General features: G+C 51.6%; 11 protein-coding genes across 11 annotated transcripts; 5 read left to right on the top strand and 6 right to left on the bottom strand.

Moving 5' to 3' along the window:
* Window positions 1–182: 182 nt before the first annotated feature.
* On the top strand, window positions 183–1,514 carry N7498_009502 (uncharacterized protein; the record flags this gene model as incomplete). The annotated part of the gene is made up of 1 exon (XM_058456558.1): window positions 183–1,514. The coding sequence occupies one exon, from the start codon at window positions 183–185 to the stop codon at window positions 1,512–1,514; it is 1,332 nt and encodes a 443-aa protein (XP_058303457.1).
* A 926-nt stretch (window positions 1,515–2,440) lies between these two features.
* On the top strand, window positions 2,441–3,013 carry N7498_009501 (uncharacterized protein; the record flags this gene model as incomplete). The annotated part of the gene is made up of 3 exons (XM_058456557.1): window positions 2,441–2,480; window positions 2,539–2,802; window positions 2,928–3,013. 3 exons carry the CDS (start codon window positions 2,441–2,443, stop codon window positions 3,011–3,013), a joined length of 390 nt encoding a protein of 129 aa, XP_058303456.1.
* Window positions 3,014–5,475: 2,462 nt separating this feature from the next.
* N7498_009500 (sorting nexin 1) lies at window positions 5,476–7,626 on the bottom strand (the record flags this gene model as incomplete). The annotated part of the gene is made up of 6 exons (XM_058456556.1): window positions 7,468–7,626; window positions 7,356–7,412; window positions 6,802–7,289; window positions 6,346–6,726; window positions 5,693–6,295; window positions 5,476–5,631 (listed from the first exon to the last, which is right to left on the bottom strand). Exons 1-6 carry the CDS (start codon window positions 7,499–7,501, stop codon window positions 5,476–5,478), a joined length of 1,719 nt encoding a protein of 572 aa, XP_058303455.1. The 5' UTR covers window positions 7,502–7,626.
* Window positions 7,627–7,960: 334 nt separating this feature from the next.
* Window positions 7,961–8,824, bottom strand: mde1 (methylthioribulose 1-phosphate dehydratase MDE1; the record flags this gene model as incomplete). Its single annotated transcript, XM_058456555.1, has 3 exons — window positions 7,961–8,075; window positions 8,148–8,623; window positions 8,675–8,824. 3 exons carry the CDS (start codon window positions 8,822–8,824, stop codon window positions 7,961–7,963), a joined length of 741 nt encoding a protein of 246 aa, XP_058303454.1.
* A 515-nt stretch (window positions 8,825–9,339) lies between these two features.
* Window positions 9,340–11,210, top strand: clxA (calnexin; the record flags this gene model as incomplete). Its single annotated transcript, XM_058456554.1, has 3 exons — window positions 9,340–9,541; window positions 9,596–10,009; window positions 10,065–11,210. Exons 1-3 carry the CDS (start codon window positions 9,419–9,421, stop codon window positions 11,208–11,210), a joined length of 1,683 nt encoding a protein of 560 aa, XP_058303453.1. The 5' UTR covers window positions 9,340–9,418.
* A 642-nt stretch (window positions 11,211–11,852) lies between these two features.
* Window positions 11,853–13,697, top strand: N7498_009497 (CoA-acylating methylmalonate-semialdehyde dehydrogenase; the record flags this gene model as incomplete). Its single annotated transcript, XM_058456553.1, has 2 exons — window positions 11,853–13,208; window positions 13,281–13,697. The coding sequence occupies 2 exons, from the start codon at window positions 11,853–11,855 to the stop codon at window positions 13,695–13,697; spliced, it is 1,773 nt and encodes a 590-aa protein (XP_058303452.1).
* Window positions 13,698–14,050: 353 nt separating this feature from the next.
* Window positions 14,051–14,959, bottom strand: N7498_009496 (uncharacterized protein; the record flags this gene model as incomplete). Its single annotated transcript, XM_058456552.1, has 4 exons — window positions 14,051–14,176; window positions 14,227–14,688; window positions 14,793–14,834; window positions 14,906–14,959. 4 exons carry the CDS (start codon window positions 14,957–14,959, stop codon window positions 14,051–14,053), a joined length of 684 nt encoding a protein of 227 aa, XP_058303451.1.
* Window positions 14,960–15,339: 380 nt separating this feature from the next.
* On the top strand, window positions 15,340–16,925 carry N7498_009495 (uncharacterized protein; the record flags this gene model as incomplete). The annotated part of the gene is made up of 3 exons (XM_058456551.1): window positions 15,340–15,378; window positions 15,430–15,489; window positions 15,552–16,925. The coding sequence occupies 3 exons, from the start codon at window positions 15,340–15,342 to the stop codon at window positions 16,923–16,925; spliced, it is 1,473 nt and encodes a 490-aa protein (XP_058303450.1).
* Window positions 16,926–17,688: 763 nt separating this feature from the next.
* Window positions 17,689–19,893, bottom strand: N7498_009494 (uncharacterized protein; the record flags this gene model as incomplete). Its single annotated transcript, XM_058456550.1, has 1 exon — window positions 17,689–19,893. The coding sequence occupies one exon, from the start codon at window positions 19,891–19,893 to the stop codon at window positions 17,689–17,691; it is 2,205 nt and encodes a 734-aa protein (XP_058303449.1).
* A 3,354-nt stretch (window positions 19,894–23,247) lies between these two features.
* On the bottom strand, window positions 23,248–24,390 carry N7498_009493 (glycoside hydrolase family 18 protein; the record flags this gene model as incomplete). The annotated part of the gene is made up of 2 exons (XM_058456549.1): window positions 23,248–24,016; window positions 24,242–24,390. The coding sequence occupies 2 exons, from the start codon at window positions 24,388–24,390 to the stop codon at window positions 23,248–23,250; spliced, it is 918 nt and encodes a 305-aa protein (XP_058303448.1).
* A 63-nt stretch (window positions 24,391–24,453) lies between these two features.
* Window positions 24,454–24,746, bottom strand: N7498_009492 (uncharacterized protein; the record flags this gene model as incomplete). The annotated part of the gene is made up of 2 exons (XM_058456548.1): window positions 24,454–24,590; window positions 24,659–24,746. 2 exons carry the CDS (start codon window positions 24,744–24,746, stop codon window positions 24,454–24,456), a joined length of 225 nt encoding a protein of 74 aa, XP_058303447.1.
* Window positions 24,747–25,132: the final 386 nt, after the last annotated feature.

Here is a 25,132-nt window from a genome sequence, read left to right as displayed (position 1 = left end):
CGCTCGGCTCTTTGACGCTGGGCACAATCTTTTGGGGAAATGGCGAAGATAAATACCTCGACTGCTCCCGGCTGTCGACGGGTTCTTCTTGTTCTCCATTCAGCCTCACTTCTACTTTCAAAGATTTCTGCACGCGCATGCTCCAAGTTGCCCCGAGTTCTTCTCCCAAGCAGCTGCAAAATATGGCCATACAAATCCCCATCAAGGAATCTTTGATTCCCATGTTCATACACCAATATAAGAAAAAGGAGTTCCAAGATTTGGCCGAAAGTGTTGAATATACATGCAACCAGGCCCTTTTGGAGAAGGGTATACCTCATGTAACTCAGAGCCGTGGGAAGGACCCCGAAAGCCTCCGAAAGAAGCTCGAGCAGCGCGAGCGCGAGAACGGTCCATACGAAACTCTGGAACAGATTCATGAGGACATCGTCGACCTTGCCGGGGCTCGCATTATTCTCGAGAGATGGGAAGATCGTCATTTCGTCCAGGGCATTATACACGAGATTTTCGAGGTGAAGGAGGAGAAGTATAAGAAAGAAAAACGTGGATACGAAGCAGTGCATTGTCGTGTGTACTTGAAGCAAGGCGGGAACCCGTGTGGGCCCCATACGACGAGAGCGAGGCAGCTGGTAGAGATCCAAGTTCTGTTCTTGTACATGGCGCAATGGGCCAAAGACGAACATGATCGGTACAAGTCAATTAGAGATCCGAGCCGCGCGTTGAGCAACAGTCTGGATGCCTGTCTTCAAGTGCTCCATCTTCACGAAACCCTTGCTCGGCATACCAGAGAAGAGAAGACCAGGCAAAATGCAAAATACAAGCAGAAGTTCACCAGCACCCACGTCGTCGGGAGCCATCTAGAGAAGTGGATTCTCAGGTATGCCGCGGACTGGGTCAAATCTGGAGAGAAAACGATAGGATCTGCCACGGCTTTGACAAAATTTTTGAATGCATGTGAATGGACAACTCCCGAGTCTCTAGATCGCTTGCTCCGAGAACACTTGGGCAAAGGCGCACAGGATGAATACTCGGGCATCGCAAAGGAATATAACGGTATCGACTTAAACCTCATCATTTACCTCATCGACCGCGCAGTCCTGAAACACTCGGTTAATAGTGCGCGTCCGTTCCAAGACCCCAACAGCCATGAAGAACATGTCTACAAGATCCAGGTGATCTTGAGCACGTTTATCTGGATGAACCGTCTCTTTCAGCCCACCCTTGAATGGCAGCGTTTGTTCACGCGCGTTGAAGACCAAAAGACCATCCGACAGGGCATTCTTTGGCTTGGAAACAGCGCCCGGCAAAATTTTATCGGAGATGGATCCTTTTTGACCGAGGATGAGATCGGCAAACTGAACGGGCTGTGGGATTGGTTTAGCAGAAATCTCGATCGACCCGTCATGCTGGCTTTCACCATGTCGAATCAGGGCGTGGTCAGAGATATTCCCCGAGAAAAAGATGAGTTGGAAGACGCCCTTGGACCCCTGAGTTGGGCCCTGAGTCGGGCTTAGCATGAGGTTTGGGGGTCACCCGCTAGGGAATGACGGAGGGAAGATAAGGCTTTCTCGAGATTTGTTGCCCAACGAGAATGATATACAGTGTTTTCAATCACCCAAAAGTTGTGTTATTCCTGTTATTTTGTCTCATTGCCAATCTTTGTTTCCTCAAAATCTATGCCCATTGGGATGCGAAATGGCTCCCATGAATACTCAGAGATTTTCATGGCTTTCTTCGTATTCCAAATAGTGTGAAATTAAGATGTTCCATCAACACACGGAAGGATCGGTGAGGTTCAGGGGACCCTGGTCCATCACACGTAATGGGGTATTTTTAACGCCCATCACTCAACAAACTGTCGACCTGTCGATTTTAGGGGGTGAGTCACCTCACGTGTGGCTGAGCATGGCCCTGTGTGTCCCGGAAAAAGCAAAGAAAAAAAAACAATATGGACGGGTCGATGGAAACGAGCGGAACATGACACCAACGAGATCCGTCGCGACACTGTAAGATGTGAATTGCCCGCAAAGGTGGAGGGTTGAAATCATCGAGATTGTAATATAGTTCGTAATCGAGTAGTACTTGATCGAGTATAAGGGGGGAAAGGGCATGCCATCGTTCGGCAATTGGTATTGCCAAGATGCGTTTCTTCAGGAACCTGATACTAGCGCATTGTGTTGGGGCGGGGGGAACGGAAATAGGCGTACTTTTGGCAGGGTCGGTCATATTTTTGTCAGTGAAATAAAAAGCGCATTTCCTTCTCTCTGGCAGGTTTTAAACTCCGTGGGAAGGATCGCACTTCTTTCCTGGCAGTGTCTCGGGTGTATACTTGTGACGAATAGCAGTGTGTTTCTCCAATCGGTTGAGCATCGCTAAATAGGCAAGAGGACTCAAAAGTCCCCCACGTGAGATGGCAAAAGCAGTACAGGTCGATTCACATATGGCCGAGGCTCAGGTGGTCAGCGGAGCCGCAGAAGGTGGTATTGATTCCCCCGATGACATTATCATTGGAGGTTCGCTGACCTGTTACTGGCACAGAGCTTAATCTAGCCCTTGAACACCTTCGGTTCAAAGCAATTTTGAAAGGGTTCCCCCCACGTGAGATCCCCAAAGCCGGAATCAAAAGAAGATGGGAGATACTTGCACTCGCTGAGAATAACGGGTGGATCGGCTTATCAAGAGTCGAACGAGCCGTCGACTTCTGGATCTGGTGTGGGCTGAAGCCGGAGCGATGGTCCTTGGTTCCGGATCAGCGCCTCTGGGAAGAGTTCTCCAAGGAATGTGGTCTGTATAAATATAAAGGTCAGTGCGATTGAGAACGGAGAAAAGGGGAGCGGACAAGGTACTGAGTTGCTTGCTTTTGATCTCCTGTTCACCGATTGGATAATTCCCATGCACATGATGCCGGTAAAACTAATTGGACCTAGACCACCCCGATGCAAGAACGCAGGCATTGCCCGATCTGTCCACGTGGATGCCCCCGACTTTGGGGGTCAGCGGAAGGCCCGAATAGCCCCTCGGATGCGACTGCGAACTTAAGGCTTATCATCAGGTGAGTGTCAATGGAAGGGCATCTTTAACGGGGAGATTGTTGATCGTAATGAAATGATATTCTAGGGAGAAGCCTGGGAGGAGAAATCCTTTGCTATCCATCCTTGGATAAAGGATAAACACGAGTTGAGGGGGATGCAGGTGGCTCAAGAGAAGGTGGTGGATGGGAGAGGATTATGAATGGTGGCACCGAGAAGAGGGGGCTATCACCCCTTGCTCTCTCATGCGGTTGGGCGCTGAATCGTGCAGGGCTCGGGGGATCCGATCCTTTATAGGTTCGAGCAAACAGCCAAGCGCGTTGCCCGCCGAAATTGTAATAATAGCAACCTTGCCCGATGGTTGTTTGTTTCTCGAGGAGCTACCGTTGGGGGTTGGCTCAAAAGTCTGTTTAGTTGGTTGTTGGTTGTTTTTTCTTCGTCATCCTTTTCTACACCTTCCTTGGAACTTGTTCCTTAAGGCTCACCTATATAATAGACAGAAGACGTCCTGTCAGTTTTAATCAGCTTCATGATTGGAGAGGACCATCGCGTTATAAACTACCTTTGTAAGTTTTCCAGCTGAATATTACACAGCGCAGAATTCGTGAAAATGGCAAAAGTAAACTTACGTTACGACTGCCAATTTCCACAAGAGACTAGTGTCGTCTCATCATGTTCATGGAGGCATTCTCACTTGAGATGCACACTTGGGGATCATCAGGTTCCAAAACTTGTATCTGATTCATTATCCCGGTATCCTGCGAGTAGCCTAGCCAAAGATTCTCGACGGGGCCGCGAATGCTATATGTATCACTGACATCCTCCGAGAAGCGAAATGTGCTAGCTAATACACCCAGATACTCGCTATATGGTAGTGGGACAGTGGGACAGACCTAAATAGACCTGTCATCTTTAGGTGTACAAGAAAAAGAAACGCAGATTTGTCTCTCCCGTCCTCTAGAAGTATTTTGTCATCCTATGGAAGACCTTTCTTCTTAGTGGAGATTAGCTTCAGCCCTTCCATGAGCTCCATAAATTTTATTTCATGGTCAGAGTTCAGATAGGATGGTAGAGAGCTGGCACATGGACTCGACGGACTTAGAATTTCGACGTCATTAATGTCGATTCGTCAGGCAATTATGCTGATGGAATATGATCAATCAAAAGCAGCCATGACTTACTATTTGATAGGTTTCCGACGAAGATGAACTCTGAAAAGCCTTCTCTCTGGCTGTTAGATTTCTATTGCATGCGGAAACTCCCCAGGTTGTTCGTGGTTCTCGAACCCTGACTCTTTTTCTTTCTCTTCATTTTGGTCATGTTCTTATAATTTATAGGGCTCTCGTTCCCTGCTTGGTTCATAAGACGATAAGACCCGTGTAGGTTATGTGGTGAGTCAGAAGATTTTCTGTATCCTGCGAGAAAGACTCAGGTGCTCTACCTCCTGTCATCCCGAGTCGAGCTTGTTGAACTAGGGTGACTGTCAGCTCGTTCTCATAGCCATTGGCGAGTTCTAGTTCACCATGATCGGTAGCATGAGAAAGAACTGAATTATGTTCTTTTTACTGTCCTTGATTGTGCAAATTGTGAACGACTCTCATATTTTCTGAGATTTCAAGCTCAAAATAGCTTCATCTATGGCGGTGATGAAGTTGGTGAACCCGTAGGGATTCGCTCCCTTGCTAATGAGTACAGTATTCTCTTCTGGAACTCTCGAACCCTGTTACAAGCCTCGTTCGATAGCGAAATGAGGGCACCAAATACAAATAGGCCACCGAGATCCAACCAGGTTGTGACGCATGCTACGAATACATAGCGAAGTGAAGGGGATGGGGTCTAGCAGAATTGGGACTGGCGCGTCCCTTATGTTGTTCTATACTCGACCTTGATCGTCTCTTTTTTATCTTTAGTTTAGTTGTTTTCGCATGGTTTCTTCCCATACTGGCTCGTGACACAAATCGAAGAAATCTGTCGGGAGGTTAGGGAATTAAATGCAGGTTAGGTGTCCTAAGCGGTAGAAAGGTTACTTGACAATCAATGATAATTTGCACTGAGCTGCATGTAAATACGACGGGTCATAATCTGAGACTAGCGGCTCTCGCCCCACAAAGACCGAAGCCCCTCTCTACAAGAGGTCGAGCAAGTTTAACGTGCTCCGTCTATAGGAGTAACTCGAACGTAGAACATCAGAACGGTGTACAAAGTTGGAAATGCTATTGGGCAAAGCCTACATGGGTATACTCTCAGTGAGCAAGACATTCCAGTTTGGTATCGGCTACAATACACGACGAGTGGTATTTGGACGAAAGTTCTCAAGAGGCAGGAGACAGGGAAACGGAAAAAGGAAAATCACAGCTGGCTGAAAGTGGTCATTGGTTTCCAGTATCCATATAGAATACACAATGGGGTTGGTACATCAAGGTCCGGGAATCATGAATGGCGAGATTTACGCTTCATCGTCGGGCACTGGCATGGGGGATGCCGCAGACTCTGGCGCTGCAGCTTCGCTGGCCTCGCCGGACGCTGGAGGAGGCACGTAGTACGGAAGACCATCTTCTCCAGCATCGAGACGCAAAAGGAATGTCTCCCAGAGCTCGATTAACTACGGTAAGATGTGAGCAACAAAAAAAAAACTAAGAATGAGGTTTTGAATGTTGACTTACCTCCTTCTGAGCCTCGACGGCACTCTCCAGGAAGGTTTCGACGCCAGACTTGAAGTCCTCTACCTTCTCCTTTTCGAACCGCTGCAGTTCATTCCGCATCAAGCGGCCCATGTCCTCGAACAATAAACGCGTCTGGTGCACCTTGCGCTCTGCATCGGCGACATCGGCATTGACTTGGTTCAGTCGGTCCTGTTGTGTCTTGCCCTGCCGGAGGAGTTTGTCTTGCGTGTTCTTGCGCTTCTGTAGATCCGACTCGGCGGTATGCCACGTGTGGAAAGCCTTTTGCCGTTGGCTAAATGCCTGTTTTATGCTGCCAATCAGGCGAATGTACTCGTCGATGGTGATCCCCAGGGTCAGAACATCCTGCTGTGCCTGGCGCTCGTAAAGTTCCCGAATCCGCAATTGAAGTTCCGACAGGCCGTCCAAGGGCGACGATAGAGCAGGGGAAAGCTCGACGGAAGCGAGTGCATGCAGTGAGCCAGAGAAGTCTCCCGCGGCCTCCGCGAGGCCCTTTCGCTGCAAAACCACGGTGTCCATCGATTTTAGGAGAGCTTTCAACTGGTTCTCCAGCGCATCCAAATAAACCTTTCGGTCATGGAACCACTATTCAGAAGTGAGCAGGCTTGATCAATCAACTGTTTGGGTGTACTTACGTCGTCATGCTCCACGAACTTGCCTCCTCCGCCAACAGAGATTCCAAATGAGCTCAGCATACCCTTGCTTTGACCCAGATCAGGTTCCCGGTTCTCCTTGTTCTTCACATCAACGTTGAAAGCTTCGCTCTCGAGGAAGATTTTCAAATCGCCGTCGTGCTGAAGAATTGGATGGCTAGCAATCTTGTTCAACATTCGCTCCAGAGCAGCTCTCCGCGACTCGACAAAGTTCGTGTCAAACCGACCAACGGCCTGTTTCTCAGGCGGGGGAGCAACAACGACTCCGGGGTTGTTGCTATGCAAGGAGTTATACAGCCAGAGGAAATCACGATATCGACGACTGACGGAGAACTCGGGCACGCGGTATGCTTTAGATGTTGTCTGTTTACCAGATGCAGTTAGCTTCTGCTCTCCTATTTGCCCCGTCTTGCTTTTTATGGGATTGGAATCAATTACCCTTGTTCGAACTTGGTAGACAATGTGACTACTGGTCAGATCTCCGACTTTGTGAGGGTCTCCGACGCTGATGTCGAATGTTGGCTTTGCAGCCTGCTCCACGCTCATGCTGGCTTGCGTCTGTCGCTTCGGTCCCTCCACTTCGGCCGGTGGTTGCACGGGCGGAGGCCCTCGGAAACTGCCGCCATCCTCTTCTAGGCTGAGCGAATCTGCGAGACCGGCCCCGCTGGAGGTGGGAGAGAAAGTCGAGGTCGGCTGAGGACTGCGTCCAGCAACCAATTCTTTCTGGGGAGGTGCCGGGGCCTCGTCTGCGGGTATCGCGCTCGTCTCGGCGGGTGCTTCTCCGAGCGGGCCAAGGGGATCGAATGTGTCATCAACGGCTTGCAATGGAGTTGCCTGAGCGCTGATCTTGCGCGTGCCTCGTGGGCCTCGTCTTCCCGGAGTGCGGACCTCTGGAGTGCTGGCGGACAACCCGGGCTGCGTGGAAGCTGTAAGGAGACCGGGCCGTTAGTGAGGGGTTGAGGGGAGTGGAGAGATTCAAGAGCAAGACGCACCGCCGTCTTTGGTATCTGGCTTCGAGTTGACGGGACTAGAGGATTGAGAGGGCTCATCTGCACTATAGATTAGATTGCAATCCAAAGAGCTCGTGGTATCATGACTGCCTACCGCCCCACGGGGAGTCTCCCGCGCCAAGGTCCATTGTTACCGATCGTGAGCAGACGCGAAGCTAAGAAAGATGTCAAAGGGCGTGATTAGAAAAATCGCATCAACGATGGTCTAATCGAAGCTTCAGAGGGTGGGGGGATTCGAAGTTGAGAAGCTGGTAGTGGAGGTGGAGGATGATCCGCGGTCTTAGTCACTCACGGGATCTCCAACCCCCAAGGTCCGAAGGTGGCTTCTTCTCTCTCTGCTCACTCTCTTCAATATTCTGGGAATCAACTTTATCCCTATGAGTTTACACACTTTCTATGGTGCCAATCACAGCTTGAGCATCTCTCTACTACTAAAAAGCGTGGGGTCGTCGAGTACCATTAATACGTCACATCATCTCTCTAGGGATCCCCAGATTTGGTTAATCTAAACATAACTGCCCGTCAATACCTGCCATACACGCCATACAGCAGCAATAAGGCATAAGTCGCCGGGATCGTGAGAACATCTATTTTTTGATCCAAGGGAGTCCCAGCTTGTGCATTTCCACGGCCAGCTGGAAAATGTAATCCAGACTCTCGCACTGAGTCTTCGCTTTGGCAGGATTGTCACCCCAGACATAGCTGTTATTATTGTCAGCGGACCAAAACACTCAAACTAGGCTCGAGACAGAAAGCTTGAGGGTCAATCCTTACATTCCGTGTCTCCGCACAAGCACCGCATAGGTGTCGGGGTACTTGTTCATTGCCGCCTCCAGACCTTCCGTCAGGTCCTCCTCGTACGGAGTGTTCTCAATGATCGGGACGCGCAGAGTATCGTGATAATCCAAATAGCCTTTGCCCTTGCCACGAGGAATACCCTTGATCTGCTCGATGTGGCTGATCTCGAAGCATGCGTCAGAGCCCATCTCTCGTTCCACCAACAAGGTCACCAGGACTGCCCATTGCGAGTGAGTATGGATGCAGCAGCCAGCGCCCTGTTCAAAGGCCGTGAGGAACAACGGGGTGCAGGCAGACGGCTTCAGCGCGAGAGGCTTGCGGATATAGTTGCGGTCTTCGGCCGGGTACTTCTTGGTGGGCCATTGAATCACGAAGATGTTGTCGGATTTGATGAGTTCCTTCTGGACGCCGGAGGGTGCAAGGAAGATATGGTCGCCGTGGCGAATGGACGTCTGGTTCCCGTCAGCGCGTCGTTGCGCTTTCTAGAGCGCGCAGAGACTTACCCCTCCACCGGTGCCGGTGACCCAGCCCCAGTTGTAGAATTTACGGCACATCTCCGGAATGAGGTTGGCCGGGTGCTCGGGGTCGGTCGACTGCACCAGGTAGTCGTAGTTGGTGCTGGCCTCGACGGCCTTGTGTCCGTCACCGCACATGGTGGGCTGAGAGTCGGTAGTTTCCGTACGTAGATACGAGAGACGGGCTTCGATGGAGCTGGCGAGACGATAATTGCAATGACCTGGAATTGGATATCAAATCCTGGCCGATCCTCTTAGCCGAAAACCAGTGAGTGGAGGTAGTTAATCGGGGATGAAGAAACACGGTGTAACGGCGCAGTCGCGCAATCCAATGAATCTTGTCGGGCGGGGTGGGACTCTGCAGCTCCGCCCATTACACAGCACGGACCCTTGGGATTACGATGAAACAGCTCAGCTTCCAGATAGCAAGAACAAATGTAAAAGACGGGGAATATCACGGAGTGCCAATTCCATCTCAGATTCGTGAAATCAACAAAGCCCGGGTTTACAAGTATTGTATACCGGGGCTGGCACATAGAAAGGGATCGAAAGGCAGGTCGCGGGTACCTCACAGGGGCTAAGCCCAATTAGGAGCTGGCATGGAAAAGGCCACCTGGACTGTCGCCCGCTCCTCTTCTATATAACCGCCCCGGGCTCCGCTTCTCCTCTTTCTCTCCTCGGTGTTCTTTTTCCCATATCCCTGGTGCTGTGCGCTTCTTTGTCTTGTTCATCATGCGCTTCGACGCCGCCGCCTTCACGGCCCTGGTCTCCTCGGCCTCCCTTATGGGCTTTGTCTACGCCGAGGAGCCCGAGATCAACTCTGATGCCACCGTCATTGAGAGACCTACCTTCACGGTTCGTTGCCCCACTCAATTCCCACGATTGGCCCTTCTAATTGTTACTTTCTAGCCTACCGCTCTTAAGGCTCCCTTCCTTGAGCAGTTCACCGACGACTGGGAGACCCGGTGGAAGCGCTCGAACGCGAAGAAGGATGACCCCAAGTCCGACGAGGACTGGGCCTATGTTGGCGAGTGGGCGGTCGAGGAGCCCACCGTCTTTAAGGGTATCGAGGGTGACAAGGGTCTGGTCGTCAAGAACCCGGCCGCTCACCACGCCATCTCGGCCAAGTTCCCCAAGAAGATTGACAACAAGGGCAAGACCCTTGTGGTCCAGTACGAGGTTAAGCCGCAGAACTCCCTGGTCTGCGGTGGTGCCTACCTGAAGCTTCTTCAGGACAACAAGAAACTCCACCAGGAGGAGTTCTCCAACAGCTCCCCCTACGTGATCATGTTCGGTCCCGACAAGTGCGGTGCCACCAACAAGGTATGAATGCCCAATTGAACTACCATTGTGATCCAGCAACTGACAGACCATCCAGGTCCACTTCATCTTCCGTCACAAGAACCCCAAGACTGGCGAGTATGAGGAGAAGCACCTCAAGACTCCCCCCGTGGCCCGCACCAACAAGGTCACCTCCCTCTACACCCTGATCGTGAACCCGGACCAGACCTTCGAGATCTTGATCAACGGCGAGTCCACCAAGCAGGGAAGCCTTCTGGAGGACTTCACCCCTGCCGTCAACCCTGAGAAGGAGATTGACGACCCCAAGGACAAGAAGCCCGCCGACTGGGTCGACGAGGTCAAGATCGCTGACCCTGAGGCTACCAAGCCCGAGGACTGGGATGAGGAGGCTCCTTTCGAGATTCTGGACGAGGAGGCTGAGAAGCCCGCTGACTGGCTGGAGGACGAGCCCACCATCATCCCCGACCCAGAGGCCGAGAAGCCCGAGGACTGGGATGACGAGGAGGATGGTGACTGGGTCGCTCCCACTGTCCCCAACCCCAAGTGCGCCGACGCCTCTGGCTGCGGCAAGTGGACTCGCCCCATGAAGAAGAACCCCGAGTACAAGGGCAAGTGGTCCGCTCCCATGATTGACAACCCTGCCTACAAGGGTCCTTGGGCCCCCCGCAAGATTGCCAACCCCAACTACTTCGAGGACAAGACCCCCTCCAACTTTGAGGCCATGGGCGCCATCGGTTTCGAGATTTGGACTATGCAGAGCGACATTCTGTTCGATAACGTGTACATTGGCCACTCCGTCGAGGATGCTAAGAAGCTCCGCCAGGAGACCTTTGATGTCAAGTACCCCATCGAGGAGGCTCAAGAGGAGGCTGAGAAGCCCAAGATCGAGAAGCCTGCCGAGGGCACCACCGTTACCTTCAAGGAGGACCCCGTCACCTTTGTCCGCCAGAAGATCGACTACTTCGTCGGCTTGGCCAAGGAGGACCCTGTCAACGCCGTCAAGACCGTGCCCGAGGTGGCCGGTGGTCTCGTGGCTCTTCTTCTCACTTCGATCCTGATCATTGTCGGTGCCATTGGCTCCAGCAGCCCTGCTTCCCCCGCGAAGAAGGGCAAGCAGGCCGAGGGTGTCTCCAAGGAGAAAACCGGTGAAGCTACCAGCTCCTCTGCTGATACTAGCAAGGGCGGTGCTACTAAGCGCACCACCCGGTCCTCCGCGGAGTAAAGGTGGACCCGGAGAGTGGAAAAGAAGCTTACCCCATAAACCCAAACAAATGAGATCGCACAGTTTTTCCCCCCGCGTTTGATTCCCTTTCCTGTTTGTATTTTGGCCTGTGTAGTAGTATTCTAGGTAATCCGAGATCTACTTCGGAAAAATGAAAGCCAGTATACTTATCTCCAAGCCTGGAGAATGTGTCCAATTTGCAATTGTTTTCTCCACTTAGGAGTTTGTCATCGCCGTATAGAGCATGTCCAACTCTGATAATTACTTGATAAATCAAAAGTCTGATAAATGAGGCGAGTGACTGTTCTCCTCGGAATGGCCTGCCTAAAGTACGCTAGATCCGAAGCTCCAGGGCGACTGCGGGCAGCGTCGGCGATGGGCAACCGGGCTGGCCATTATTATTGGCTGCCCTCGCCGATGGAGCTTATCGGAGAAGTGGCCGATTGTGTTTGGTTTTGAGGAAACCCGACGGAAGGCGGTCGGTTGACCTCGGACCTGGGGTAACAGTAAATGGGTCTTATACTCCTGAGGACCCTTGCCACCCCTCTTCACTACTCTTCTACTTGCCCTTCCTCCCTTCTTCTTCCCTCCTTCTCTAAGATACCCTTTCTCATCCTTGTATCTTCTTTCATATAATTCACAATGGCCGCCCGCCGGTCTTTGGCCCGTTCTATCCCCGCTCTCCGTGCGGTTCCCCGCTCACCCGCGGTTACTGCTAGAGCTGCCTCCGGTGCTCGATCTCTCACCACCGCGACCCCAATTGCTAGATTCACTGCTCAGAGGGCTATCGCTACCCCCGGGGCTATGTCGGCTGCCCGCAGATTGCACGCCACCGCTCAGCAGCTCGCCCCTCCTACCACCTCGGCTGCTTCGACTGCAACGGAATACCCGACAAACCATCAAAAGATTGCCAACCCTATCGACACCGCCAACTTCCTCGACAACGAGTTCGTGCCATCCAAGGCTACTAAATGGATCGACCTCCATGACCCAGCCACCAACAATCTGGTGACTCGTGTGCCACAAAGTACCGATGAGGAGTTGCAGGCCGCAGTCAAGTCGGCCGAGAAGGCCTTCCCCGCGTGGCGCGCCACTAGCATCATGGCTAGACAGCAGATCATGTTCAAGTTCACCAGCTTGATCCGCGAGAACTGGAACCGGCTGGCCGCATCCATCACTCTCGAGCAAGGAAAGACCTTCGCCGATGCCAAGGGCGACGTTCTTCGTGGTCTGCAGGTCGCCGAGACCGCTTGTGGTATCACCACCCAGATGACCGGTGAGGTTCTGGAGGTTGCCAAGGACATGGAGACCCGTAGCTACCGCGAACCGCTGGGCGTTGTCGCGGCTATCTGCCCGTTCAACTTCCCTGCCATGATCCCGCTATGGTGTATCCCCGTTGCCACTGTGACTGGCAACTGCTTGGTCATGAAGCCCTCTGAGCGCGACCCCGGTGCTGCTATGATCCTGGCCGAGCTGGCCAAGGAGGCCGGCTTCCCTCCCGGTGTTATTAACATCGTTCACGGCCAGCACCGCACCGTGGATTTCATCCTGGACGCGCCCGCTATCAAGGCCATCAGCTTCGTCGGCAGCAACAAGGCTGGCGAGTACATCTACACTCGTGGCTCTGCCAACGGCAAGCGTGTGCAGGCTAACTTGGGTGCCAAGAACCACGCCGCTGTCCTGCCCGACTGCAACAAGAACCATGCTCTCAACGCCATTACTGGTGCTGCCTTTGGTGCTGCTGGTCAGCGCTGCATGGCTCTGAGCACTGTCGTTATGGTTGGGGAGACCAAGGAGTGGCTGCCCGAGATTGCTGAGCGTGCCAAGGGTCTCCACATGAACGGTGGCTTCGAGGAAGGTGCGGACCTTGGTCCTGTCATTAGCCCCGAGAGTAAGAAGCGCATTGAGGATCTCATTGCCAGTGCTGAGGCGGAGGGTGCTACTATCCTCCTGGATGGCCGTGGACAGATGCCCGAGAAGTATCCCAACGGCAACTTCGTACGTTCCCTTTTTTTTTTTTTTTGACCAGCCTTGCCTTTTGACAGCAGACTAATGATTCTTCCAATTTAGGTTGGTCCCACCATCATCACCAATGTTACCCCTGACATGAGGTGCTACAAGGAGGAGATCTTCGGTCCCGTTCTCGTTTGCCTTAATGTCGAGTCTCTGGACGACGCCATTGATCTCATCAACGCCAACGAATACGGCAACGGTGCCGCCGTCTTCACTCGCTCCGGCTCGACCGCCTCGCGCTTCCAGAAGGAATGTGAAGCCGGCCAGCTGGGTATCAACGTGCCCATCCCCGTCCCGCTGCCCATGTTCTCCTTCACCGGTAACAAGAAGAGTATCGCCGGTGGCGGTGCCAACACTTTCTACGGCAAGCCTGGCTTGCAGTTCTTCACTCAGCAGAAGACCGTTACCAGCCATTGGAAGAGCGAGGATGCGGTCAGCACCAAGGCCAACGTCGTGATGCCTACCCACTCTTAGTTTCATCGGTGACTTGTCGATATTACACTTCATGTCATTTTCACGCCCCCTTTTCCATCTTTGTCTCCAAAAATACTGCCCACGGGCCCCTCAATCTGCAATGAATTTAGTTTAGAACATTTTTTGGCCTCATTTCCCTTTGGTTTCGTTTATTTTGGATCGCCAAATTGGGCAATAGCATATTCTAAGCCTTTTTGATTTGCGGGATGACTGTGTATTTCGCTGGATCTTTATTCTTTTCCATTGAATTGCTAGCGAAACGGGATCGAACATAAAAACTATTCTATATTCTATCCAGGTGCAGAGTTGCAGCAGCGTTGTTGGCCTATCAAGCCCATTCAGTCCCAACTCCTTTACTCCTCAGCTTGACGCGCCTCAAAGGTGTAAACAAGTCGTGCCATCTCGACCTTGGTACCCTTGGTAACAGCAACGCGACGAGTGTGGCGGCGCTGGCCATCAACAATCTCAAAGCCCCAGATCTGAGGAAATGTTAGCATCTAGTCTCAATCATAGAAACAGTGTGACCTACCTGCTCAGCGGTCCAGCCGCTCTCCTCATTCACAACCCAGCTCTGCATGTACAGTCCCTCGCCCTCGCCGAACTCAGCGCCCTCCTCGTCAACAAGGAAACCATCCGCAGCCGAGCCATCGGCAAGGATCTCACCGCGCAGGAAACGCTGCACTTTAGCATCGGCCTCCGGCTCGCCGACCTTAGTCTGGACCTCGACAGCCGGGCGAACCTTGCCGTCGTCACCTTTAGCACCGCGAATGAACCGCGAACGGCCCTTGAGCGCGCCAAAGATGTTGTCGGTGTGGTCACGCTGCTGCCAGTCAAGCTGGCGCGTCTCCTTGCTGCCGGCAATGCCGCCACTGATGACTTGTTCCACGTCGATGTGGTACACCTGCGGGTTGGTCGAGTCGGGGTACTCGTTCACGTGCAGAGTGACAGTGGCGTAGGGAAGGGCTTTGCGGAGGAACCAGCTCATGCCTTGCTGCGCCGTGTTAGTGGGGGCTCTTGTTTCCAAATCGTCATTGGTATGTTGAAGTTTTGTGCGACGCTGTCCGTACGTGACGGAGCGTTTTGGGATGTACGTACCAGAGCTAGGATGGGGTCGGTGGGGTTGGACAGGGTTGCGTCCTGTTACACAGGGGTTCGTGAGCCATGAGTGTCCGTTTTGTGGCCTTGATTCTTCTTCAATAGACACGTACCATCACCCACTGTCCGTTGAGGTTCTTCACTGTGACATCGGCGGGGGCGGCCATGGTGGCTTGGAGAGCTTGGAATGCGGGGTTGTGGGGTTTTAGTTGTGGAATTGAGATGTTTATCGCAACGAACAAGGTGCGAATTGAGCTAAGGATTGAGGTTGAAGAGAGTAGAATGGACTTAAGAAGAGAAAAACAGCAGGAACTACGTAACATGTGGTTGATCGTCTCCTTATTATACCTCACTGGGTCCACGGTTGCGCCTGCTCGAGCATGTGTTAATCCCGAGGCTGACACGTGCATACCAAGTCATTCGGTGCCTGTATGCCTGAAAATACGTGATGCCTGGAAAATACTTGGTGCCTGGGGTGTCAATCTTTCCCGAGTGAGAGCTATAGCGGGCGCCTCATTGTTGACGGTCTCTTCCCACCTCCATCGCAATGGCTTTCAACAAGAAATACGCTGGTCTTCCAGACCTGGTGAGTTGCCTTTGGTAATAATTACCTCATCCCTACTAACCGCACTCCCAGGATCCCGCCCCAGATATCTACGAAACCCCTGACCTGACCGACGACGCATCCACCATCCCCGTGAGTCCGCCATTGCCAGCAACGGCCACTATAGATCGTACTGACGGTCCACCCCAATCCAGCCCACTACAGTCCGCACCGAATCCGAGCATGACGATGCAGACTCCAGCTCCGACATTGACCGCGAAGGAGTCAACGCGGACCAGGCGCGTATGCACTTCATGGGTGCCGCAGTGGACGCCCGCGAGGTGAATTTCTCCGACAGCATTTCCACAAAACGCCAAGCCTATCGCAGTAAGAGTAAGAGTCGGCGCCGGCACCGCATGCGCGAAGATGGCACCGAGGAGGTCGGCGACTTTAGTGATAGCGAGGACGAGTCGCTGGAGCGGCGGCTGGCACGCCTGCGCAGAGAGGTTGAGGAATTGAAGTTGGAGATGGAGAACGAGCCGACTTCCGGCAAGGATGATACTGTCGAGAGTGGGACGGTTAAGGGTGTGTCTGGAGCTGAGAAACCGACGGAGGATAAGTTGGGCGATGGTGTAGCGGAATTGAGCCGAGCCCTGGATAATCTGCATGCATCTTCGCGAGGTGGGCAGACTACTTCGCACTCTGCTGCTACTATACTGTCTCAGAAACTTGGGTCTGAGAACAAATCTGCCCTAGCTTCACAATCGCAAAAGCTACAACCTCCGGCCGATGGTTCAACAACAGTCACGACAGTTCCTCCACCAGCTGAGGCGCCATCAGCAGGCATTCTTTCCCATGCAGCAGCTTTCGAGAGTAGATTGGCGCTCATTGAAGCTTCGATGGGCATCTCAAGCTCCTCGAACCCCTTTGTCGGAGATGGCATCAGCGAGCCTGCGCTGCAACCAGTGCTGCCGTCCCTAGATCAGCTTACATCTCGACTCTCAGCTCTCACCGGTCTTCTTGTGGGAACAAACCCCTCGGCCGGCGGCCCAAGTGCTGTTCCCGGTTTCACCACCCCTCATCTCGAAGCTCTCTCCACACGAGTTCGTAAACTCACTACCGATGCCGAAGCTCTTGCATCAGCCCGCAGACGCGCACTCGATGCTGCGAAAGCTGTTCAGACTGCGCGAATTGCCTCTTCCGGCTCTGATGCCGATGCTGTCCCTACAGCGGACGGCTCCAACCCACCCGATGACGACAATGCTGCCAAGATCCAGGCTCTCTACGCAACACTCCCCACCATCCAGTCCCTGCACCCATTGCTACCCAGTGTTCTTGAGCGTCTTCGTTCTCTCCGTGCGTGCCACGCGGGTGCCGCCCACGCCGCCGACTCGCTTGACGCGCTTGAGAAACGCCAGGCTGAAATGAACTCGGAGATCGAGCAATGGCGCGAAGGCCTCACGGCCGTCGAGGAGAAAATGCGCCAGGGTGAGGCTGCTCTCAAGTCTAATGTCGAAACTGTCGAGCCCTGGGTACGCGACCTGGAATCTCGCATGGCACGCCTTGACGGCCCGCCGGGATCCCTGTGAGATGTTTCAATCCTGTCTATTTGAGTCTGCTTCACGATGGCAGCATCTATCATGATACATAATACCCTGTTGCATGTACTTCCTTTGATCTGACTGGTAGTTGGTTACTGGGGTCGAGATGTCCGTGACGTGTTCATACATCCAATCCAAGTTACATATCCCTCTGCTACTGAGATTTACACCTAGAATATAAGGACCTATGAAATTGACGCCGAAAATGATAGCTTGTGGCGCCAGAAACGGCCGCTTTTCCACCCGTAACTCCAGCGGCAGGCCGTCGCTTGACCGTATGGGTAATATATGGAAGCTAGAATATTCCCTGAGTTGCAGAAGTCAAACAAAGAGCTGGCTCTTAACGATCTGGCTCTAAACGATCTGGCAAGGTGGTCATTTTCGCCGAAACTCCTACATCTAACTGATGATCTAGAGGCTTACTCGGTCATAGCGGTGCACCCAGTTTCTGACCGTACTTGAAGTACAGTGGCACTACTAAAGTCTCCAAACCCTCTACAAACCGCCCTTTCCGATCTAATATACTGCCTACCTTACCTGGCATGATAGGAATCCTACAAAGAGCCACGCTCGTCGTGTTGCGTAAGATTTTTGGATTCTTACGACCACATCCTCTTTTGGAACATCCTTTGGAACATCCTTTGGAATATCCTTTGGAACATTTTCTTGGCTGGATAGCTAGGCTAACAAAGACAAGTAGAAACTTGAGAAGAGGACCAAATACAACGAGGAGGCATAAACAAATTCATTCTCACCCCTCAATATACACCGAAGTGTACGGACTCGGGTTACTAGTCTTCCAATTCCACGCCCATGCAGCCTGCCGGACCATATCAATGTCGCTTCCCTTCCACTTCTCGATCATACTGAGTGTACGTTCATTCAGCGGCACCTCCGCTTTATGTGCATCCTCCAACAGCAACACTGCCAATTTCACTCGGACACAGGCCTTGACGAGCCTATCTCGATCATTTCCATCATCAGAGTCTTCTCCAAGTAGCAGAGCACAGGCTTCGCGTTGATCCTGGCGGACCTCTCTCAAAATCGGCGCAAAGGAACCAACCTTGATCAGTAACACGGGGTCTGCGGCGTATTTTGATATCAATCCAGTTATTCCCGAAACAAAATTATCCAACGCCGAATTTGATGGTAGTGGGCTCCATGACGGCGAGGGAAGCATCTCAACCTCATATTCAAATGTGGCTGGGACAGTCACTGGATGAGTGCTCAATTCGGGTGACCATCCTTCTTTCCGGACCAGTTCCGCTGCATCCACGATAATCATCATGAGCTTGGTGGCATGAATATAACGCGAGGGAAAAGGACGGCCGAGATCTTCTCTTGCCTTCCTCAATCCCTGCAGAACACATAACGTATAACTCGGATGAACGCTGTATCTTCTCAATGAATGGTTGTATGCGACTGGAGACTTTGAGAACACTTCGACACGAGATCTGAAGTCATCAAGTAAAAGCTCATCGTTGATGCCGTTTGGAACTTTGCTGTCTATAAGGGAACAGAAGCGATAGGTATAACTGAGAGGACATCGATCGCGCTGGGACTTGAGAAGGGCTTGCAAGTGATCTCGCACATTGGAATCTTCTTTTATTGGGTCCGTGGACGACGCGAGCGCTTCGGAGATTCGGTTAAAAGAGTCACGGTGCAGGTACACAAGACCCCAACTGCGATGATACTGCAGATAAGTCGCCGGAAGGTAGCGTGCCCATTTGCGGAGGACCTTGTTGACTAGATCGGAAGGGAAAGGACCGATGTCCGCGGCGGTTAGACCAAGATTTGAGAGTGAAAGGCCAAGCCTTGCGAGCAGGACAGTCATCCATCGGGTGTGTTGGCGGATAGACTCTGTCACCAAAGGCAACACGACTTTTTGAACATAATCCGAATGTAACTCGTCCGGGATTTTCATGGCTGCATCTGAGACAATCAAATCTAGGATCGGACGGGCGTTCAGGACTAGAGGCAGAGAACCTCCAGCCTCCGCTGCGCGCCAGCCATCCTCAGTGACTATGTCCCTCTCACTAGGCCCCGCAGCCGACGACAAGGCAATAGTGGACAAGGCCCTGAATACATCAGCATGCTGATTCGGGCGAATCAGTTGGAAAACAGATTTGACTATCTCCACACGGACGTCAATATGGCTACTGGCGCCACACATGCTTTCGAGGAAGTGTAGTTGAGTAGACGGTGCAAGGAAATCCGCCTCAGCAAGAGCCTGTACGAGCATCTTTACTGTGGTGATCTTGATAAACGGCATTTCTGGGCTGTCAGTGTCACCCGGTGCTCGCTGCTTTTGGAGTGTATCACACACATCCGCAACGAAAGTCTGCATTAGATCGCCGGCTTGGCTTGGCGTAAGGATTCTTCCGATCTTCACAAGGCTCACTTTGCGATGGCTTGAAGAATCATGAGGAAATTCCTTCCATACTCTGAGTGCCACTCCTGTCACCAGCTGTGGCTGACTGCTGTGCAATAGTAGTTTGATCAACTCAAACGTACAATGCAAGAGCTTCGGATAATTGGAAGCATTCGGTGATGCTTTCAGCGTGTCTAAGAAAGAGTAGATGAGATCTCGCAATATCTGAGCTGGGACATGCTGAACAGCTCCCTCCAAAGCGACGAGCGCCTTTGTCATGGGCTCATTCACCTCCGACTCGATCACTCGCGTTACAAACTCGTCAGATAAACGTGTTGGTCCGTAGCGGGGGCCTTCGGTCTCAGGGAAACTTGTCCCTAGGAGTCGTGGCTGTGAGGTGAAATGGTCCAAAATCAGCAGAGCTGACAAGATCACTGCTTCCCGGCGGTTGACGCAAATGTCCTTGCTTCCAGCAACGGATGAAGAGCCATCGAGCCAGAATCCAATGGGACCGAGCTTTGGTTGCGGCTTTATTTCTCGGGTGCGAACAAATGATCCATCGCCGATCTGAATTGGGAGGTGCATGCGGTAATTGAGAAGGATTCGAGGTACTTCTCTTGGTCTTTTTTCATCCACCAAAGGCACATCAACTTCCCTATCCTCGGCATCTTGATGTGGATTCCAATTTGTTACCTCTGATTCCATTGGAACTTTTGATATCAACGGGATGCGTGGTGGAGGTGAAGGAGGCCGCACGATATTGATTGCTTCGACCGCGAAACCATCTCGAAGAAGACCAACCAGCCAATCCTCGAATATCTCGAGGTGCAATGGATGTGTCTGAAGAACCGAGGAATAATGCTTCCAAATAAGTGTGACCCACTTTGTCTGCTCTGCTTCGCGCGAAATTGTAGCACGAATTGCAAACCCCAAGTCATCCACAAACCTGGGGATGGGACCGTGGGGATGTGGTTTCGCGGCGATGGCGATATCTCGTGGGCTGAATAAGATTTCTTGGGTCCTAGACGACAGAAACGGTGCTTCTTCGGGACGCTCCAAGGAATGGTACAGCCACATTTCGTCCATAACCAAACGTTGGATTGGAAGACCGCGAGGCCAACAAGACTCTAATGCGGAGATATCTGGGGTATCGCGAGCACGCAGGTCTTTCCAAAGTTCATCCCGTGCCTTTCCCAGTCGGTCCATGAATGAAAGGTCGACTCGGCTAGGGCTACTAGGGCATTCGACATTCCCCATTGCTCCCGCTGGACCGCTCCAAGGAAAGGCTGCTTGGCCTTCCGTGTTTCCTTCACGCTCAAAGTCGATGATGATGGGTAACAAGGAGTCAAGTAATGTCTCAACTAGCTCAGACTCTGGGGCTAATCCCTTGGATAGATAGTACCTTACCGCATCCATCCTCTTACGAACGATAGTGGAGAACAGGTCAGACACCATGAATGTCATGCTTCTCATGTTACGAGCCCATGGTTCGCGAAGTAAAAGTAGTAAACTTTCAAGCAGGTCTTCCAAAATCAGATGTGCCTTCTGCACATCGGCTCGAAGATCCAGTTTGGATGTCGGCTTCACCACTCGTGTGTTAGCTCCACATGGGAGGACATTCTTGGCCTCATAGTAAATAAGAGTCAAGATACTGGGAAACATTTGCTTTTATTATGATGATAAGTTAGAAATAGTACAAAATGTTGAGGGAAAAAGGGTAATTACCTGATCTCGTAGGAATCGTTGACTCCATTTCACCAAGTCGCAAAAGATACCCACAGACTTTGTTTTAGAGGCAAGCTTTATGGCCGATTTTGCCCATTTTAACCGCTCACTACTCTCTCGGTCACGCGTTGCTTGTTGTTTCATCTTGGCGAGGGCTATGTGCCGTTAGCTAGGTTGCTCAATGCTGCAGCGGACGTACGAATGATTTATTGATGTACCTTTGAGAGTGATAGGAAAGTCATCACTTGTTTTGGCAGTCGAACGCTCCCAATTTGCCCAAAGGGAGCATTGATTCTCCCAAAACAGTTTCGACGAGTTTCGCTCCACTAAATCACTGGGTAAATATGTGTCGCATTGATGCATCTGGAGTAATCGTTGGAAGAGGGCCTTAGAGCTAGACACGGGCAACACGCGCAAAAGATCATACTCCAAAATCGGGGTGAGCGTTCTTTCTTCTTCCGACGGAGGCCACACAGTGAGATCAAAGTTCAGAGTGGGTGCATGCCTGCAAAGAAGTTGGAGAAACTCGAGCTTTCCGTCAATGTGCACATATGAGAGCAGTTGGCATAACTGACGGGTAAATTCTGGATGCTTCGGCTGCACCGAGAACCGCTTGTCTCTGGTTTGTACCACCTGATCTATTAGACAACGTTCTAATGCAGCTTGATTCACAGCCCTGGGTCGGGAAGGAGATGATGCTCGGGCCTTCTTCATAGTTGGATGGAATGGCCCTTGATCTCCAGAGGGGCCAAACCGTGCCAGCGACCAGCATCGAATGACCTCTACTGGGAGGTACTGGAACAACCACTTCGAAGAATCTGCAACTCGACACATTTCCAAGCTGGAGCTAATGATGCGTAGGATGGAATCAAATGGCAGGTTGCGGCGAATCGCCAGGCTCACAATCAGCTCGGTCCATCGTCGGATTAGGGTCGTCTTTGTCCTTCGGTCAGGCTCGTTGGCTCTGATGTGCGATAACAGGTCCAGGCCAAATTTTAGGCCTGGAGAGATATCTAGCTGAATATCTGTGGCATGGATTGGAACATACGTTTCATTCGATTGCAGTAACACGTTTGCATAAGTGTCCAGGATATGGTGCCGCACCTTCGGTGGTACCTCCACCGTGCCTATCGCGATCTGTCGTAAGAGATGCGGATGGCATCGACCGAGATCACGATAGAAGGACCGGGAACTTAGAATCCCTGATCTCAAAACCTCGGTCACTCTCTTTGAAGTACAGCGTGCATACAAAGGAGCCACATATGTTGACAAGGATCTTGTGTTCCAAGTGTCAGATGAGTCGATAAGGGCCACGAGGTCATCGATACATGTCGCAAACAATTCCTTGTCTGAGCCTGGGGACATAACCTTGACGAACCACCGCACTTCAGCCAGTGGAAGTCCCTCAAGAAGAGCCTTGATTCCCTGCGCACCACCAAGGGGGTCCCATCCGCACGTTTTCCATGATGGTTTATAGAAGATGTGTCGTAGAACCTTGGTACCTGCTAGGCGGACTCCAGCCGATTTCTGGTCGCGGAGTGCGCCGAAGAGAATATGGGGCGAATGTTGACAGGCGATGAATAGCCAAACTTGGTAGACGAAAGAAGAGACCGCTTCCGTGTGGACCTGATGAAGAATATGTGAATTGATAGAGCTGAGATTTTCCTGCGAAGGGTCGCTCAGCAAGATGGTTTGCAGATGCTTGGCGAGCGCAGCCGGGTGGACCAGCAACGCTCGGGGCTGTAGATCCTCGGGGATCTGCATCTTCTGCGTGTCAATTTTCATTGAGACGCAGCTTGACTTGCAAAGAAATTATGGTTTGATTGTATTCTTTTACGTTTCCATCGAAGCATTGAACTGTGAGTCACCGTCTCAGAGGCAAAGACGCTAGCGCCAACACCAACCCAGCGGCAACCCGAGTGGGAAAGCCTCGTCCTAATTGAGTCCAGCCTCGCACTCGCATCTCCTACATCTCCTCTTTGCACGCGTTCCGCCCGCTTCTCTTCACTATGGAGGATGATATGACTGGACCTCCGTGGGGCACGCTGGCTATTGAGCAACACTTCATTGTAAGATGTCCTTGATCCCTAAAAGTTATTCCTTTATATCTTATGAAACCTATATAGACACACTGGGATTACTCGTCGATGAAGAAATGGATCGACGTAGATAAACATACTTTTGATATCCCATCCTTCAAATTGGCCAATAATCTCACCATCGTCTTCGGCGTGACCGGGTGGTCATATAAGTGCTCCCACCCGGGCAGCTCGGTTTGTCCTGGGTAGAGGCAAGCTTTTGACATGAAGTCCACGTGCATTGATTGATAGCCTGGGCACCATCGCAACACAACGCGCGGTCTCCTTGATAACATGGCTCCTCACGGGAAGCGTCAACATATAAATCAACATTGAGCTGAAACTGGTCGCTTCCACACTTGCTGCTGCATCCAACTTCACTGCGAACTGGGGCGCCGGTCCATTCACAGTTCTTTGGCATAGCGTCTGTCGGACAACAGATATGACGATACTTGCCAGTGTCACAGACGTCACCAATCCAATATCCGAGTTTCTGCTGGGGTGCATGTGCAGTCGCGACCGAAGAGAAACCAGTGGCGCACACATAATCTGCGTCATTTTGATGAGAGGTGCCATCTGTGCAGAATTCAGAGACATAACGGGTTTGACCAGTATATGCGGCTAGTTGATCCGTCAATTCTCCCTTCTGTTTGGTCGACAGGTCACCTCCTTCCATAAGCGAGCCAGCTAGCGCATCCTCACCGAGGAGTGCAGCAAGAACTCTGTGCATTCCATCATCCTGGTCAAGTGCCCAGATCATTACTCCAGAGATGCACTTCCCTGTCAGGTATCGCATCTTATCCTGCCACGACTGCGCATCGTCGTAGGAGATCCACTGATTCCCGTTGTAAACATTATATTTGACTGTCGAAACAGGGTCATAGTATGTTTGAACGTCACTGGAACTATTACTCGATTCAATCTCTGAATCGTGTTATGAGAATTAGCAGTTGAACACTTCAAATCTATGTTGAGATCAAAGGAGCGAGGAAACTCGAACTCACCTGAATAATAAAGGATGCTCGCAGCCTGTGAGCAGGGACCAGCACCTCCCACCGCAGAGAACTCGCAGTCTGCTATGTGGCACTCGCTATCACTTATCGTGAAGCTTCGACCATAGACACCCATACCTATAACCACTTTCTTGGGGGTCGATGTTATTACGCCACAGCAAATCCATTCCTATATCGATCTCCGTAAGGTTGGTATGGCCGCGCAGGTAAGAGCCGGTATACTTATTTCCTTGGTCCCACATGCCGTGTAGATCGTAGCTCATCATGTTGAAGAACGAGACATACTTTTGCATAGACTCAAGATCGAAGTTTTGTATATACCAGTAGCTTCATGGGAGAGTGCAGGTGGTTTCCCAGCCGGGATTCACAGCATCGAAGGCTTCTCTCATTTCAGCGAGCAATACGACAAAATTGTCTATATCATCGGCATTACCACCACGATCTGTTGCTGCTGGATATTCCCAATCTGAAGAAGATATTCTTTGTTAAAATCACTCAATATCCAGGGAGAAGGAATTAATATGGGAAGCTCACCTATTTCAACACCGTCTAATCCATACTTTTGCAAGTACAGGATGAGAGAGTCAATGAATGTTTGCCGATTCTCATATGAACCTGCCATTGTCGAGAAATATGTTGCTGACGGTGGATCATTGAAGTTCCAGCCACCGATGGCAACGTTTACTAGCAAGCCAGCATAGGTGGTTTTGAGACGGGTGACTCGGGCTACAATATCGCCGTATTCATCAACCATTTGCCAATCGTCTCCAAATTGGACAAATGCTAGGTTAATGTGAGTAAGAGCCCTAGCAGGGATACTCTCCGGCTCCAATGTGTCGCATGGCCGACTAAATTGAAGAAGTTCGTAGTAGGCAACCACCCTTTCAAGCGAGCTGCTATTGCTAGAGCTCGTACACGATGGTTCACTATAGTTGGGAGAGGGAATTGCATCAGTTGCTGATCTGGCAGTTACTTATTCAGATTGATCACTTACTCGACAGGATCACA

This window comes from Penicillium cinerascens (genome assembly GCF_028974065.1).
Source record: "Penicillium cinerascens strain IBT 15544 chromosome Unknown scaffold_4_segment0_segment1, whole genome shotgun sequence".
Taxonomy (NCBI): Eukaryota; Fungi; Ascomycota; class Eurotiomycetes; order Eurotiales; family Aspergillaceae; genus Penicillium; species Penicillium cinerascens.
This window is presented reverse-complemented; position numbering and strand designations above follow the sequence as displayed.